This window comes from Carya illinoinensis, chromosome 5, assembly GCF_018687715.1.
Source record: "Carya illinoinensis cultivar Pawnee chromosome 5, C.illinoinensisPawnee_v1, whole genome shotgun sequence".
NCBI lineage: Eukaryota > Viridiplantae > Streptophyta > Magnoliopsida > Fagales > Juglandaceae > Carya > Carya illinoinensis.
In genome coordinates this window covers 1,259,335-1,277,300 of record NC_056756.1, presented here as the reverse complement: position 1 = coordinate 1,277,300, position 17,966 = coordinate 1,259,335, and the positions used below count along the sequence as shown (strand labels likewise).

The following is a 17,966-nucleotide window of genomic DNA, read 5'->3' as shown; positions in this document are numbered from 1 at the left end:
GTGGCCGGAGGTGGAGCGACGGCGGCGGATCGGAGCAAAATCCGTGCGGCTTTGTTGGGTGTTTTCCGGCCAAACGGCCGGCCGGTTGGGGGTGGCCTTCGGAGGGGTGGTGCGCCGGAGGGAGGGGAAGAGTTTGGGACCGGTGCCGAGCCAAATGGTGGCCGGACGGCGGTGGGCTGGTAGAGAGAAGGCTTCGGCCGTGAGGGAGAGAGAAGAGAGAGAGAGAGCCGATCGGGGGGGGTTCGGACGCGGGGAGAGAGAAAAGAAAAAAGAAAAAGAAGAAAAAAAGAAAAAGAAAGGAAAAAGAAAAGAAGAAGGAAAAAGAAAAAAAGAAAAAAGGAAAAAGAGAAAAGGAAAAAGATGTGAAAAGAAATGAGGTCCAATCCTCACTCCGGGAAAACGAAACAAACCGCCGAAAAAGATAAAAAAAAACCACAAAACAATTAAAAGAAATAAAACAAAACCTCAAATAAATTAAAAACTAATTTTAAAACGTAAATAAATTTAAAATAAATAACTAATATATTAATTAAAATAAAACAACCATTTCAGCGAAAATACACTCAAAAAGGGGTCATCACAGCCTTGTCCGCAACAAGGAGGGTATTGGCCACAACCAGGAGGTCCCTGACCATATCAGGGAGGGCCTTGGATGTATCCAGGAGGGTCCAGTAGCATGGTGCAAGCCGGATGTACCTATGAGCGCTTCCTGGCGCATAGGACTCCACACTTCACCGGAAATGAGGATCCACTTCAGGCTGGAAAATGGATCAAAGATCTGGAGAAAACTTTTGAGGTGTGTGGATGCACTGAGGCACAGCAAGTACTCTACGCCAGCTATCTCTTGCAAGGTACCGCTTCTGATTGGTGGGATACCAAGAGGGTGTTGTTGGAAGCTGAACTGGGATCTTTCGCTGTGGTGACCTGGCAGCGTTTCAAGAAGGAGTTCAATGACCGCTTCTTTCCCGCATCGGTAAGGAAGCAAAAGGCAAGAGAGTTCTCAAATCTGGTCCAAGGGGGCGTGACAGTGGAACAGTACGCCCGGAGGTTCATAGAACTTGAGCGCTTTGCTCCTCACCTTGTCGCCACTGAGGAGATGCGAGCAGATCGTTTCCAGGAGGGGCTACGTCTTGACATACGCCGTATGGTGGTCAGCCATCGGATATCCACTTTTTAGGAATTAGTGGATGTGGCCACCCTTGTGGAGCGGGAAAATAATCTGAGTGTGGGCTCCCCTCCAGGGCATAAGAGGCGGAGTTTTTCTGGTGAAGGAAGCAGCTCGGGTTCGCCCTAGAAGTTTGTTCAGCGGACCGGAACTCGACCTCAAATGTCCTCAGGTGTTCGTATGGGAGGACGGGTGCCTATTTGTGGAGCTTGCAATAGAGCTCATGAGGGCGAGTGCCGGATGAGTAGCGGACCCCAGTGTTACCGGTGCGGCCAAGTAGGACATATCGCTTGGGATTGCTCTGTCAGAGTTCAAGGAAGCCGTGGAGGTAGACACGGTGAAAGAACCAACCCGAGACAAGCAGTGCAAGCCCGGGTTTATGCTGTCACAACCGGAGAGGTGGATGATGAGGCACCAGCGACCCATGATGCTGGAGTAATTACAGGTATGGTTTAATTTAATCTTAAGTTGGATTTAATTTTTGGTATTTGTGGTTTATTCTTTGCTTCTTGGATTTCATGGGTTGATGTGTTTGGTTCAGGAAGAGTTCGTTTGTATGAGTTTTATGCTTGTACTTTGTTTGATTCCGGTGCTTCACGGTCGTTTGTATCTTCCACGTTTGCTCGGGTGTGTAATTTGGTCACGGAGTCGTTGCCGAAGTCTATGGTAGTGGCTCTACCCGATGGTGAGATGGTGTGGTGTTCCAAGATTGCTTTGAGATGCCCGTTAAATTTTGAGGGAAGGTTCTTGGATGCGGATTTGGTGGTGTTCAAGCTGTTGGGCTTCGATATCATCCTCGGGATGGATTGGCTATACCGATATTCTGCGAGTATTAATTGCAGAAGTCGGATAATTAGCTTTCAGCTTCCAGATGGTGATTGTCTGGAATTTGTGGGGAGTAGATTAAAAGAAAAATCGATAATTATATCGGCGATTCAGGCAAGACGAGAGATTGCATGGGGAGCGGATGCATTCTTGGTGCAGATGGTGTCCACGCCGTCTGAGAAGAAGTCTTTGGTAGACATTCCAGTTGTGGAAGAATTTCCCGATGTGTTTGTGGATGACTTGCCCGGACTACCTCCTGTTCGGGAGATGGAGTTTGTTATAGACTTGGAACCTGGAGCGGCTCCTGTGCATAAAGCTCCTTATCGCATGGCACCGGCTGAATTGAAAGAGTTGAAGACTCAGTTGCAAGAACTGGTAGAGAAGGGATTTATTTAGCCTAGTACGTCGCCGTGGGGTGCACCAGTTTTATTTGTTAAGAAGAAAGATGGAACCCTCCGTATGTGCATTGATTATCGGGAATTGAACAAGGTGACCATCAAAAATAAATATCCTCTCCCGCGGATAGATGATTTGTTTGATCAGCTTCAAGGAGCAGCCGTGTTTTCTAAGATTGATCTGAGGTCGGGATACTACCAGCTGAGAATCAGAGACCAGGATGTGCCTAAAACTGCTTTCAGGTCGAGGTATGAGCATTATGAATTTAAGGTGATGCCGTTTGGGTTAGCTAATGCCCCTGCAGCGTTCATGGATTTAATGAATCGAGTGTTTCGACTTTATCTGGATTCCTTTGTGGTAGTATTTATTGATGATATACTGATTTATTCCCGAGATGTGGAAGAGCATGTGTATCATCTTAGTCTGGTACTTGAGAGATTGAGAGAACACCAGCTATACGCCAAGCTCAGTAAGTGTGAATTCTGGTTGGAAGAAGTTAAATTTTTTGGGCATGTAATTTCCCGAGGCGGAGTGGCTGTTGATCCTAGTAAGGTAGAAGCCATTTTGTCATGGCAGCGCCCGACAACAGTTCGCGAGGTCAAGAGTTTCTTGGGGCTCGCCGGTTACTACCGAAGATTTGTAGAGGGTTTTGCTCGCCTATCCGGACCTCTCACAGCTTTGACTCGGAAGAATACAGAATTTGTTTGGTCAGAGAAATGTGAGAGAAGCTTCCAAGAATTAAAGAACAGGTTGACGACGGCACCAGTGTTAGCGCTCCCAGAACCGCATAAGCCATTCGTAGTCTTCAGTGATGCGTCTAAATTTGGTTTGGGTTGTGTCCTTATGCAGGAAGGACGGGTTGTAGCCTATGCATCTCGTCAGCTAAAGGACCATGAGAAGAATTATCCGACGCACGATCTAGAATTGGCTGCGATTGTTTTTGCCCTCAAAATCTGGCGGCACTTCTTGTATGGGGAAGCTTGCGAGGTTTTTACCGATCACAAGAGTTTGAAGCATTTGTTTTCCCTGAAAAATCTGAATATGAGGCAGAGGCGATGGCTGGAGCTAATCAGTGACTATCAGTGTGAGATCAAGTACCATCCGGGGAAGGCTAATATAGTTGCTGATGCTTTGAGCCGGAAGTCACATTTGGAAGATGAAGCCGCGCCGTCAGAATTGGAGTCGTTGCTTTGTGGGATGAGAAGGCTCCTTATAGAGAGTTCGCAGCAATTAGAGATTTTGTCTTCGGTTCTTGATATTCGGATAACTGATTTTGAAGAATTGAAAACTCTCCAAAGAAAGGATCCGAAGCTGCTGAACATCAGGAAAAGAGTCCGAAAATCTCGAGGGCCGTTGCATTATAGCATGGATAATGATGGGATACTTCGGTTTCGAGATCGCAGAGTGGTCCCAAAGGACTCAGATTTCAAAGAACGGATCATGGCGGAAGCTCATGTGGCCCCGTATTCAGTTCATCCCGGCAGTACAAAGATGTATCGAGACTTGAAGAAAAATTACTGGTGGGATGGAATGAAGAAGGACGTTGCCTTATATGTGGAGAAATGCCACACATGCCGTCAGGTGAAAGCCGAGCATCAGAGACCTGCAGGTATGCTTCAACCCCTCCCTATTCCTGAGTGGAAGTGAGATGACATCACGATGGACTTCGTAGTGGGTTTGCCGAGAACGCCTAGTGGGAAGAATTCTGTTTGGGTGATTGTGGACCTGTTAACGAAGAGTGCTCATTTTCTGCCTGTTAATAACACCGACTCTTTGGGTAAGTTGACCCGTTTGTATGTCAAAGAGATAGTACGGCTACACGGCGTACCAAAGAGTATAGTGTCGGATCGAGATCCGAGGTTTACGTCGCAGTTCTGGAAGAGTTTGCAGGCAGCTTTGGGTACTAAGTTGAAGTTCAGTACTGCTTATCACCCGCAGACAGACGGCCAGTCAGAGCGCACCATTCAGACCCTGGAAGACATGTTGCGGGCATGCGTCATGGAATTCCAAGGAAGTTGGGAAAACCATTTGCCGCTCATCGAGTTTGCATACAATAACAGCTTCCATGCGACCATTCAGATGGCTCCCTATGAAGCTCTTTATGGGAGAAAGTGCAGGTCGCCGTTGTGTTGGGATGAAGTTGGGGAGAATAGGATAATTGGACCCGAAATAATTCAAGAGATGCAAAGCCAAGTCCGGATCATCAGAGATAAAATGGCGGCAGCTCAGAGTCGCTAGAAGAGTTACGCTGATATCAGGAGGAGAGAGTTGTCGTTTGAAGTTGGTGATTGAGTTTACCTTAAAGTCTCTCCCATGAGAGGTGTTAAGCGTTTTGGTAAGAAGAGGAAGCTAGATCCGAGGTACGTCGGCCCTTTTCAGATTCTGGAGAGAGTAGGGTCCGTCGCCTATAGAGCTGCTTTGCCAGATTATTTTGGGGATGTTCATGATGTCTTCCACGTATCATCCCTGAAGAAGAGCTTTGGACAGCAAGAACCACGCTTCGTCGACCCAGCGGGTATTCAGTTGCAACCGGGTCTCACTTATGAAGTTGTTCCGTCGCAGATCTTGGATTGGAGGGAGCAACAGTTGAGGTTCAAGACGATACCTTTGGTTAAAGTGGCTTGGGAAGATCCGTTAGCTCAAGACTTCTCTTGGGAGCGAGCAGCGGACATGAGGGAGCAGTACCCGTACTTGTTCGAATAGAGAAGGTATGTGTCTTAATCTTGATCACAGTTGGTTTTTGGGCTTTCTTGTGGCTTGTTTTAAGTTGGTGGTTGATTTGCAAATTTCGAGGACGAAATTTGTTTTCAAGGAGGGGAGGATGTGATGACCCGCTTTTGAGTGTATTTTCGCTGAAATAATTGTTTTTATTTTAATTAATATATTAGTTATTTATTTTAATTTATTTGCGTTTTAAAATTGTTTTTAATTTAATTGATGTTGTGTTTTATTTCTTTTAGTTGTTTTGTGAGTTTTAATCTCTTTTTGGCGGTTTAGTTTCGTTTCTCGGAATGAGGATCAGACCTCATCTTTTTCCCTACATCTCTTTTTCTTTTCCCTTTTCTTTTTCCTTTTTCTCTTTTTCCTTCTTCCTTTTTCATTTCTTTTTCTTTTTTTCTTTCTTTCTTTTTCCCTCTCTCCTCTCCCGCTCGAGCCCCCCCCGGCCTCTCTCTCTCTCTTCTCTCTCCCTCACGCCGGAAGCTTCTCACCGTCGACCCATCGCTGTCCGACCACCGTGGGCGACACCATCCCCACCGTTCGGTTCGTCTCCCTTCGGCGCACCACCCCACCGAACCTCAGCCCCATCCGGCCGGCCGTTTGGCCGGAAAACGCCCAACAAAGCCGCACGGCTTTTGCCTCGATCCGCCGCCGTCGCTCCACCTCCGGCCACCATTTCTTCACCACTTCATCACCGGTCCCTTGCCGTCCTAACCCACCCATTTTCGGCCTCCAACGACCACCGGAATAGCTCCTACGAGCTAGCTTTCCTTTTTGGAAAATCCGGCCTATTTCCTGCGATTCCGCCGCCACCCACGGCCAACCACCACTTCCAATAGTTTCACAACCATCCCTAGACCATTCCCTATCGATCCCAAGCCCTAGTTTGTCCCCATTCAAAAGTGGGTTTTTCACAACCCACGACCACAGTGAATTTTCACTGTGACGTTGCTTTTTCGCCGCCGTTTGCAACGCCTCGTGTTTTCTAAAATTGCTATATAGCGCTGTAAGTATTTTCCAAACCCTATTTTCAGATTTAAATATATATTGCTCTTTCAATTAATTAATCTGCTGGTTGGTTGATTCCGGACTGAGTCCGAGGAGTTCGGGGGTCAGATGGATGGAGGACGGAGTTGCTTGTTTTATTGTTTTATGTTGTTGGATTATTTTATTATGCATTGATATGGCATTACATGGTGCATGCACGTGTGTTTTTGTTTATGTGTGAAAAGCCTGTGTATTGGCGTAAGTGGTCTTACGGGTGCGTGTGTATCACGACCCCAAGCCGGGATGGGGTATTATCCTGGTGGAGCTCCTCTGGTCACTCGGGAGCGGAATAAACTGAGTGATGTCCCCTGAGTTGTCTCTAGACGTCGGGAGCGGGGGCTAGGGGTTGCTTGGCTACGAACGTTCCGGGCGCGGAACCGGGCATCGCTCTACGCACCGACTCCGTGGCCCTTCGCTGGTGAGGGCTAGAGGATGCTTGGCTACGAACGTGCGGGGCACGGAACTGGGCATCGCTCGTTAGGTGTCACATGCGTGGTGGTACTCTGCGGTGTGGCACTGGAGCCAGGGTGTGCGGATGACCCCTAGGGGAGGTCATGGTGCATACGGTTAAAATGGATAATGGTTTGAGTCGGATAAAGGCCAAATGTGACTTTTGGCGTGTTTTTCGGAAAGGGTGTGTTTTTGGGGCCAAATGGGTTTTTGGCGTGTGTGGAAAACTGTGTCTTTGGGTTTAGTGCATTGGGCATGTTTCACGCATATTGTTTGAGTTCTATGTGTTTTTATCTGGTAGTGTTTGGGTTTTACTTACCTGCGGTACCATTTTTGGTCCCGTAGCTTTTAGTGCAGAGTTAGAGGACGAAGAGGAGGAGGCTGAGCCCGAGGATGCGGCTCCGCCGGGTTGCTGATGCTATGTTTTATATTTGTTTAAAACTGTATTTGTGTTTTTTTGTAATATTTTATCTATGTACGTTTTAAACAGCTTGTATTACGTTAAGAAAAATTTTAGTACTTAGTTATGACTTTCGTTATCCGCTGCGTGTTTCTTCGTGCACATTTGTTGCTTTTGCACACACTTGGCACCCGTCGATAGGGTGGTGACCCGGGTTGTCACCATCCGGACGTCTCGATTTCCCTGTGTTCGGACGTGGGGATTTGGGGGCGTCACAGGAGGCATGACCAAGACGAGAATGCCAAACATCTAATGGAACACGCTGACATGAAAGAGCTTGAGACGATTTGATAGGTTGGAAAGGATAAAGACCACCCTCAGTTTTGCTGCTGAACAGGAGCTTTTGTGTGCACTCATCCTTCACAGAAAAATACCCATCATGAAATTCAATAAACACGTTATTATCAGTAGTAAATTGACTGACTGAAATCAAATTCTTTTTAATCTGAGGAACACGTAAAACTGAATGAAGTTTAAAGGTCAAATTTGGAAGAGAGAGATTGGATGAACCAATGTGGCGAATAGGCAAACCTGTTCCATCCCCAACCTGGATGGTATTGAATGGTTCTGCACCCAGATGTAAGTTTTGGAAATCATTGGTAAGATGATGTGTGGAACCCGTGTCAGTGCACCAACTGAGGTCATTTGGTGCCTGAGAGTGAGCCATAAAGGCTTGCATATTTGGTTGCATACCCTGATATGTAAGGTCCAGCTGATGATAACATTGCACGGCATTGTGGCCATGCTTGCCACATACTTGACATACAAGGCATGAGCCTCCAGAATGTTGTTCTTGGAAACTTCAACCACTGCTACGGCTGCCTCTTCCTCGATTGTTTGAGGAAGAGCGTTGAGGGAATCTGCCTCCTCGACCATGGGGTTGCTCACTGCGAGTTGCTACATTAGCTGAGCCAATGGACAAGTCGATAGCAGTATTCTGCTGCTCTAGCCGCAGTTCAAAGCTGAGTAAATGAACAAAGACATCCTCAAGAGAAAACTAATCAACTTGAGTTGCAATAGAGGTGACTATAGAGTTGTAGGAGGAGTCTAAACCCGCAAGTAAGTACGTCAGTCACGAAGAGGTTCACCTACCGCTGCCAAGGTATCGGCTGAGGACTTCACTTTCTGATAGTATTCAGAAATTGACATACTACCTTTCTTGAGGGTCAATAACTCAAGACATATCCCAACCACACAAGGTCAAGCATGGTTGGAGAACATACGTTCAAGTGCATTCCACACATCTCGAGAGGTTTCTAGTCCCACCATGTGAGTAATAATAGTCTCAGAGAGAGATGACATTAAGGCACCAAGAATTACTTGGTCCTGATTGTACCAGTGGGATTATGCAGGATTTGGGATGGTGTGGATCTTTTCATCATCTGTGGAGGTGACATGAAGGATCGGAGGAGGGCATGAGATTGAGCCATCCACATACCCGATCAGTTGTTGCCCTCAAAGATATGGCAAGATTGGTGCTCGCCATAGGAGAAAGTCGTCTTTGGTGAGTTTTATGGTAAGGAGACTAAGAGGAGCAGACAGGGAGAGAGTATGCGTAGCAGAGGAGGAAGTGGAATTAGAGGAGATAGTAGGTGTAGTAGAGGCCATGAGGGTAAGAAAAAGAAAGAAAAGAAAGGACCCAGACGTTTGTCTTTGTCTGGCTCTGTGATACCATAAAGAAAATGTAATAGCAGATTATTGTAAACTCACCTCAACTAAGGCAGAGTGTTCGTGTACATTATATATATATTGATATTACATGTAAAAGGAAAGTATCATCAACAGATTACATTATACAAGGTAAGAAGACTAAGCTATGTATGGAAAGAAGACAACATGGAGAGCAAGTGCATGAATCATGGTGTCAGTCTGGAGGAGAATCTGTATTTTCCTTATTACTCCGGAAGTTCAGACTGCATTTATGTCATCAAAAGTCCATTCTAAACTTCGTCATTCTTTCTTTTTCTCATCTTTTCTTTCTCTCAGATGGTATGGCTTTTCTATTCGCCCTTCCCCCTTATTTTCTGTATGGATGCAAAGAAAACACACGAGAGAGAGTGAGAGAGTATCCATAAATTTAGTTCCAAATCTTCCTCACTATTTTTGGTGACTAAATGATCACTTTCTAAATTATAAGTTCAGCAGTGGGAGCTGATGCTTGCTTCCATTTGTAGTGATACGCAGAACTTATTGTCGGAAGCCTGCACTCAAAGCTATGTCATTTTCCATAAGATGTGAACAAAGTACCAAGGATGGCAACAGTGTGGATGTATGGCTAGGCCGGCTTGCAATGGTTGGCTTTGCAGTGGCTATTAGTGTGGAGATAGCAACAGGCAAGGGACTTCTGGAGGTATGTTGCATGCAATGGTTGGCTTTGCAGTGTCTATTAGTTTAGTTTCAAACATGGTTTTTATTATCAGCATCTGTCAGTGTGTTAACAAGGTGGGCTACAACTTGCAGTTTTAGTAAAAAGCCCAATAAAAGAAATGTCAGAGTAATAAACTCAGTAAGAAATTAGAATGATCAAAATGTTCTATAATAGTGCAGCATATGTTGGAAAAGTTTCGTATATGTAGTATGCTGTTGCATATCACGTCTCATAAAAAATTCATGCTTGCTTTTTAGCCATTGTTTTGAGGAGAAGGAGCCTTCACCGGAAGGGTTTAGGGACTTTTGTTATCATACCTTATTACTTTGGGCTTCTTCTATTGAACCGAATGGCACTTCTTTCAATGATTTCTACGCTGCTTTTCGCAGCTCTTAGCTTGTATCTAGGCTCTTTCATGATTTCATATACTTCTTATTTATCAAAAAAAAAAAAAGTATCAACCGCTCATTTGAGACGCAATGACTATATTTCCCTCTGTTAGAAGCATCATTTTTAAATTGTTTTTTTAGATTTAAAACCGAAGAAGAACCTTTTGGTTTAATCGTTTGAGTGAAAACTCAATCAAACAAACCCACCCCCTATTCCCTCCCCTCTTTTGCCCCTCCATCCTTATTGTTTGCACACACATACATAATCCTTCTCTAAAGAAATATATGTTCGACATCTCTGATTGAAATCTTATTAAAGAGGATTGCCTTAGACACTAGATGATGTCTGAACCATTATCGTCGTGTAGTCTGGTTTTCTCCAGTGTCGCATCACAATAACTGTTCAATATGAGAGAACTTTGGGGGATTATTATTACTTTATTGTTTCCTGATGAAGATTTGAGGCCCGTTTCTAATGGTGTAAAGTCAAAAGTATATCCCCACAAATACTGATTATTATTAGGCCCGTTACTGATGACCATTTGAAGCATGTTTGCAATGGAAATGATACATATAAAAATATATGTAAACCATGCCATTTGGCACAAATATGGGATATATACATCAAGGGATTGCGGGTATTATTTGGAACCCCGTGCGATGAAAAACATGCAAATTCATTTGGTAGAAAAGGGAATGGTATCTCTAATTTGCAACCCACCAAAAGAAGAGGAGCAAAGGGCTCCTAGGTCTGGTCCTGGACAAGAGGTCAATGTATAGGTAGTTTGTAACCACAATACTAGCTACTAGGAATTGAGAGTGGTCTATCTCTCTTATCCAAATCTTCAGTTCCTCACTCTTATTGGGATGAAGCATTTTCGATGGCCACATTTGTTATCATTAGGCTGCCTACATCTCCCTTGCATGCCATGTCTCCCTTTGAAAAATTGTTCAAATAGAAACCTGTTTACTCTATCCTTCGCATTTTTGGATGTGCATGCTGGCCATACCTTCATCCTTTCAATAAACACAAGCTTGATTTTAGCTCAAAAAAATGTGTCTTTCTTGGCTTCAGCAATAATCATCGTGGCTATCAGTGCTTAGATATGGACTCTGGAAAAATCTACCTCTCCCGCCATGTTCTGTTTGATTTTAATCTGTATCCTGTAGCTTGGAAGTTGGGGTATGTCAAATAGTTTTGGTTTCAATACTTCTTTTGCTGAAATTGAAAGCTTCCACCCATCCCTTCCTCTCTCTTTCTCCACAGATAAACTTGTACACACAAGCAAATATGAACAGAAGAACAACACATAATAATTATTCCATAAAATGCATGCTTGATTTATTTTTTCCCTTTTGTTTTGCAGAATTTTGGGCTCACGTCTCCCCTACCTACAGTAGCCTTGGCAATTACCGGATTGGTGGGTGTTTTGACGGCAATTTTCATCTTCCAGTCTGCTTCAAAAGATTGATCGCAATTTAGGTTGCTTCATTTTGTAAATCTTTCGTAATTCTGAATATTTTACAATATCACGTTCTTATTCATTGGTTATTGTAATTTTGTTGCAGTGCCAACAATGAAATTAAGAGTGGAGAATGTATTAGATATGGAAACTGTATGTAAAAGCTTTTCTCAGTGACAATTACTTCTACTTATTTCTCAGTGGAGTATTTTGTCCAACTTTTCTTTTCTTTTCTTTTCTTTTTTCAGACAAGCATCATATCTATATATAGCATTTAAAAGGTTCACAGAATACCTTTTAGTCTATCATATTACAGAAAAAGAAGGGGGGGGGGGGGGGGGTTGGCGTGGGTGATGTTGTGTGGTGGGTTTCCTTTCCACTATGGATAGAAATAAGTGGGATGCTTCCAAAAATGCTGCTGAGGCTGCCTATTGCACAATTCCATGCATGCATCGACTGTATTCTCGATGTATTTTGATGAGATTCTTGCTTTCGACTGATTTCATAAAAGAGTTTTGCTAGGTATAAGGAGATTTTGTACACCAATTTGCGCATTGATGATTTTTTTTCTTATCTAAAAAAATATTAAAAAATTTTTGAGAGAAGAAGAAAATCTTCTATCTCATAAAAATTATTTCCGTTTTCAATTCATATCATTTCGTTAAACATATATTTTATATATCAATATCGGTGCGTGAATTAGTACATAAAATATGCTTGCAAGAAGATTTTTTTGTCTTCAATTCACATAATTTCATTAATCATATCCCTTGAAAGTAGGACTGTACATGTAATCTAAAAACCTGACCCGGCCCGAATACTCGACTATTTTGACTCGAAAATACCTGATCCGAACTAAAATGGATAGGAAGGGTGAAATTCTAAACCGGTTTTATTCGGGTACAATGGGTCCTGTTATTACTCGATATCCGATTTATTTACTTTTACGGTTTAGTTTTCAAGTTTTAACCTAGCTTCATCTTTTAGCTGACTTACAGCTCCAGTGCTGCCCAATACCCCTGCCTCCATTTCAGTCTTTACCCTTCAGCCATCATACAAGGTAATACGAACGAATCAGCTTCTTGAATAGATTGTTTATTCCTAAAGGTTTAGATAATAAATTTTTTTATTTTGTGAATTTGATCTCTGTTTGGATCTTTATGATGTTGGGATTTTGGATTTTTTTGTTCGTCAAATTTCTGCATTGTTTATTCAATAGAATGTTTTGCTCACCCAGAAAATGTAGAAAAATTCACTTGGACTGGGAGCGTTCGGACCGTGAGTACTGAATCTTCTATATATCAAAGTCTCACCGTTTAGTGCCGTGACACCCAGTTCTAGTAATAGGGCCAAAATTCTCCAATTACATCTCCCCTTCCAACAAATGACATTCACCACTACGTGAGGCCCAGCCTGCAATAAATTTGTCATATTATCAGGCGAGGTGCCCGAGACCTTTCCATAACTCAACTTCGCACGCCTACATTATATAGGAAGATAGGAGGGACCGACCATTTTAGAACCATGCTAGACAACGCCCCTCCCCAAACAAATGTTGAAAAAAAAACCAAAATCTAGTGCTCTATGTTATAGGTTTGTCGGTCACAGATTTCAAATTAAATGAAATTTCTTCCAGTTCAGATTTTAAGTTTCTAGGCAGTGTAAAAATGTCACCCTCTTATTGTTTAAAAGAACAGTAATTACCCTTATAGACTTGTTACAAATACGCTCTTTAATGTCACAATGGTTGAGTTTGGTTGCTGGTTTAATGTTAATTTGGAACCAACTATCAATGAAAGAAAAAGCATATTAAAGTAGTCATATCAGATGGGCCCTCCTTTCTTTCACTTGTTTCTATCCTCTCCTTGTCGTGTGCAAATTTGTATGGGCATGCATTGTTTAACGTTTATGGGTGGTGACAAAATAATAGGATAAAAGTGAAAATTGGAAATTTAAAAAGCAAAAGTATTCAAAGACATGATGTATACAAGAACAGATTAAACAGCGCAAGTAATGAACTATATCATTTGAATAAGACCGATCATGAGCATGGTTGTCAAATTCAGTGTTGCTTGTCTTCTATTTTTAGGAATATTTGGCGTAAATGTTTCGTTTACATGTTCATTAAAAAATCCAATTTATATTTCCTTTGGCTGAAAATGCAATAATTCAAGTCTCTATTGTGGTCACTATGCATGTTAATCATAAAATGCTAAATTTGTTCCCGAGAGAGGACAAGCTATTGCAAAGTTGCTTTATTACAATCCAGTCAAATTTTCTTGGATATCATGCATCTAGTTTGATCTGCTTCAATAATTTTTCCTTCTTAAATACATGGGAAAAAATGAATATAACTATTGGGTAATGTTTGTGGATGCTGTAGCAGTTACAAGAATATTAATCAGTGGCAGCATGGCCTCTTTTCAGCGTTGGGAACTCTTTGGACTAAAAAGCATTAAATGCTTTTTCTCATTATTAAACAAAAAAGAATATATGTTTTTTTGTTTTGTTTTTGGCTAGTCTTTTGAACTTGATCAATTTGGAGCTCAAAGGTTTGAAACTTGGCTAATTTGGCTTGTTTACTAGTGACTACTGGAAGAAGGCATCTTGTGCTTAGGAGTGATCTTGATGTTACCAACTTGATGTGTAGGTGCTCTCATGGTGTGCAGAAATGACAATTTTTGTTTGTGGGCTTCTTCTCTAACCATTTGTTTTATCAGTTTTGCTAGGAACAATCGGTCTGTGCAAACGGGAAGCAGTCGGCATGCCACTTCATCTTTTACATTAAAATAATAATAATAAAAAAAAGAATCGAGCATACTGGTTCAGCTTTTTTCCTTTTTCTTCTTTCTCGTTCTTCTTTTTTCCATTTCCCTCCCTCTTTCTTTTTCTCTCAATTTTATTTTCTTAATTTCTATGTTTTTGGTTTTGGTATCTCGATTCAGCTTTTCAATTTAGAACCCATGCAGTGTTGCTTTCTTCTTCTCCCAGTTTTTTTTCTTAATCATCTCGAACATGGCAGTCCAACAAAAGTTAAGTTATAAGAAAGAAATGTTCAAAAACAATGAAATGTTATTGTCGCTATAATCCCACCTAGGGAGAGTTACAGAAAAGTAATAGAAACAAAATATTATTCATACGAAATCCATTTCGTTTTCTCGCCCAACCAAGTATAAAGAAAGAACACTACTTTTGTTTTGAATTTTGCACACACTTCATTGCTATACACATACTCGGATTATATACAAAAACAGAGTAAGCTAAGGAAAGTTATAACATATAATACTATGAGATTTACAAAACTGTTCCTTGATTCAAGCTTGCACAAAATCTGCCCAGAGTTATTCTTGCAGAACAGGTTCTCCCGCTTTGGTTTGGTGCTCTGGTTTTTTAGATAGCTTTCATTGAGCTTGCTTGGTGCTCTGATCAGAAGTTGTCGTCGTGTTGTTCACTCAGATTATCAAAGAGTTCCAAGAGGTTATATTTAACTCCTCCATTGTCAAAAACACACCAAAAGCATAGTCAATATCCGAACAGTAACACAACGAGACACCAAATCCAGAGCTAATTGAGGTGAAATTGCATGTGCAAAATTAAAATATAAAACTATATAAGTTCTCAAATTAATATATATATTGCATGAGTTCTTAGAAATGCTTGCCTTCAAGTTAAAGGGGAAGGGACGTGCTGTCTTCGATGGAGGCACTTCAAGGGATGGAATCCCAAAGGGAGGAAATGAGGAAGAAAAAAACTCAGAGGGAGGGACACGATAGTAAACGGTCCGTTTCGATTTGGAATAGATTTCACATGCAGGGAAGGAGAAGGAGAACCAAATTTTGTAGACTTGAGAAAGAGAAATTGAGGAGGGAAACAAATTTCGCATGCAGGGAAGGAGAACCACCATAGAGAAAGGGAAACAATTCGCACGAAGGAGGGAGAACCACCATAAAATAAAAGAGGAGGAAGAAGATGAAGGAAGTAATGTTAGGGTTATGGTTTGGAAGGAAGAAGATGGAGAAGATGAGAGGGGAAACGAAAGGAGGAAGAAGATTTCACATGATACGCACCGTTTCATTAAAGACACGTAGGACCCGACTGCTTGGCGACTACCCCTCCCACTTGCGGTTAGCATTTTTCTTGTTTTATATATATTTGAATATGCACAAGAATGTTATATATATATATATATAACATGTCTCCTCATTCAATTTACGACTCACTCTTCTACTGTTTTGATCAATGCGTGCATGAGCCATACATTATTTTTTATTTTTAATGATGCTTTCTTTATGTCAAATTTCAGTTATGGAATCTAGTGATGCTATGCCTTTGTCAGTCTGAATCAATCCCTTATGTAATTCATTTGGATAGTTCTTTCCCTACAACTACTCATTCTCATGTTCGCCCTCCCATCAAAAGATCTCGAGGTAGATCGGATGCATGGCTTCATTTTTCTAGAATTGAGGATGGGGACCCCAATGTTCACAAAGCTACATTTAATTATTGTGGTAATGTTTTATTATGTCATTCTAAAAAACAAGGTACTTCATCCTTGAGCTACCATAATGACAATTATAAGGCCTTTTATTGAGATTGGAAAAGTTAACCCCCAATAAAAAACGACCGAACCTAGGAGGGATGAAGTGGATAGTACAACTAGCAGTCCTAGTTTTGGACCTGCCAAGTATAATGAGCAGAAAATAAGGTTGGTGGTAGTTAAGATGATAATTGTGGATGAGCTGCCATTTAGATTTGTAGAGAAACAGAGATTTAAAGACTTTATGGCTATAGTTGAGCCTAGATTTCCAATGTCATTTCACATTACTGTTATGCGAGATTGTATGAAAATGTACTTGTTAGAAAAAGACAAGTTAAAGGACATATTTATGGCATCTGATTATAAGATTTGCATCACTACTAACATGTGGCATCAGTGCAAAATCTTAACTATATGTGTATAATATCCCATTTTATTGATGATGATTGAGTCTTGCATAGAAGAATGATAAGTTTTATGAAAGCTCCTAATCATAAAGGGACAACAATAGGAAGAGAGATCGAGTCATCTATAATTAGATGGCCCCTGCAACAGTTAAAGCTCTTATTGTACACAAAATTGGTTGATGGCTTCCTCTGTTAATTATGAATCCCAAAATGTAATGGAAAATACGGAAGCTATAAATTAGAAAATGGTAAGATTCATATTTCAAGAATATTTTCATATAGTCATTTCAATTAATTATATTTTTAACGTAATTTTTTTTTCATGTAGAGATGACTTTGATGAATATTTTAAATGAGGCCGATTAAAGATTACTTGAATTTTCCTAACTTGAACTCACAGTGATGATTGAAATTTCTTATTTAATCGTTTCCCATATATGCTAGCTGTTGTGAATCCTCATTTCAAACTCATAACTAACTAATGGTCATTAACTCATTTATGCTATTATGAATTGCCCATGTAGGTTTATGATGAGATGAACTTACCAAATGGTGTTATGAGGCCATCACACTTGGAAGTTTGCAACAGAAGTAGGAATATGATGATGTTAAAGAGAAAAAATTAGAAATTTTTGTTTGAAAGTCAGGCATAATGCAAGATTTTGTTCTCTCTTGAATTTTAAGACTGATTGTTAAATAGAATAATGTACTTTAGCTTTTTTAGCTATTTTTAGTTTATTAGATTGTAGTGCATCATGTTATTTTTTTTTTCTATAATTGATAAAACTGTTATGTTTCTTTCAATGAAGCTTTCAAATATTCCAATTGAACTATGAACTTTGTAACCAATTGAACCATGAATGAAATGATAACATGAGGTATATTTCAAAAAAAAAAAAAAAAAAAAAGCCTTCAAGTATAACATGTATTCTAGCTTTATATTGTACTATTCTTTAATTGATTTGCAATGGTATCCTTAATCCAATAAACCAACATATATAAAACAAAACTTAAGGGCCAAAACCAAAACCTTAAAAGAGCAAGCTTAACATAAAAATGAACCATGTTAGAGTCTCTAACATCAACAAAAAATGATAAAAATATATTGATTTAATGCATTAACAATGAACAATATGTGGCCCTATGGGCAATCCTTTAATTAAATAAAAAAAATCGGATAATCGGTTAATTTTTAAAAAAATCAGATTCGAGTAATTAGGTATTTTGGTCGGTTCAGAAGTTTCTGTTTCGGAATCCTACGTAACCAAGTCAGGTCGGAACCTTGCTTTTCAGGTTGGTTCGGTCGGCTGTTCTGCCCTACTTGAAAGGTACAATTGTTTTTTGGCCACTGCCGAACATGCGCTCTTCTCAAGTTTGTGCGGAAAGCACAGAAACAAAATTCCCATAGCAAAGCAGCTATAGCATACGCAAAATAGGGTTTTCTAACATTATATTTGGAGAAGAATTAGAACGGCATTATTTTAAGAAAAATTTGCTACAAATAATAATTTATTCATCATTCCTACACGTTATATTTATTTTATTTTATTTTTTTATTTTTTCTATAACAAACAAATGAATAATAAATAGAATAATACAATTAATTTAATAAAAATAATAAAAAATGATATTAAAATATATAAAATATACAGTATGTGATAAACATCGACAAATATATACTGTTTCACAGGAAGGCAACCAACAGAATGTTGGCATTCTGCACCAATATATAACGCGAGGT

At 40.7% G+C, this 17,966-nt stretch overlaps 1 protein-coding gene across 2 annotated transcripts in view; it reads left to right on the top strand.

Annotated features, from left to right (window-relative positions):
- The window catches only part of LOC122309073 (stress enhanced protein 1, chloroplastic), a 32,536-nt gene extending 21,055 nt beyond the window's left edge, over positions 1-11,481 (top strand). The window contains exons 3-5 of one of the 2 annotated variants that reach the window (XM_043122431.1): positions 9,236-9,411; positions 11,186-11,301; positions 11,388-11,481. In XM_043122431.1, the coding sequence (XP_042978365.1) occupies positions 9,236-9,411; positions 11,186-11,290 (281 nt within the window). In that variant the 3' untranslated portion in view covers positions 11,291-11,301; positions 11,388-11,481. Of the gene's footprint in view, positions 1-9,235; positions 9,412-11,185 lie in introns of both variants that reach the window. The other variant, XM_043122430.1, reaches the window with a different exon arrangement.
- Positions 11,482-17,966: the final 6,485 nt, after the last annotated feature.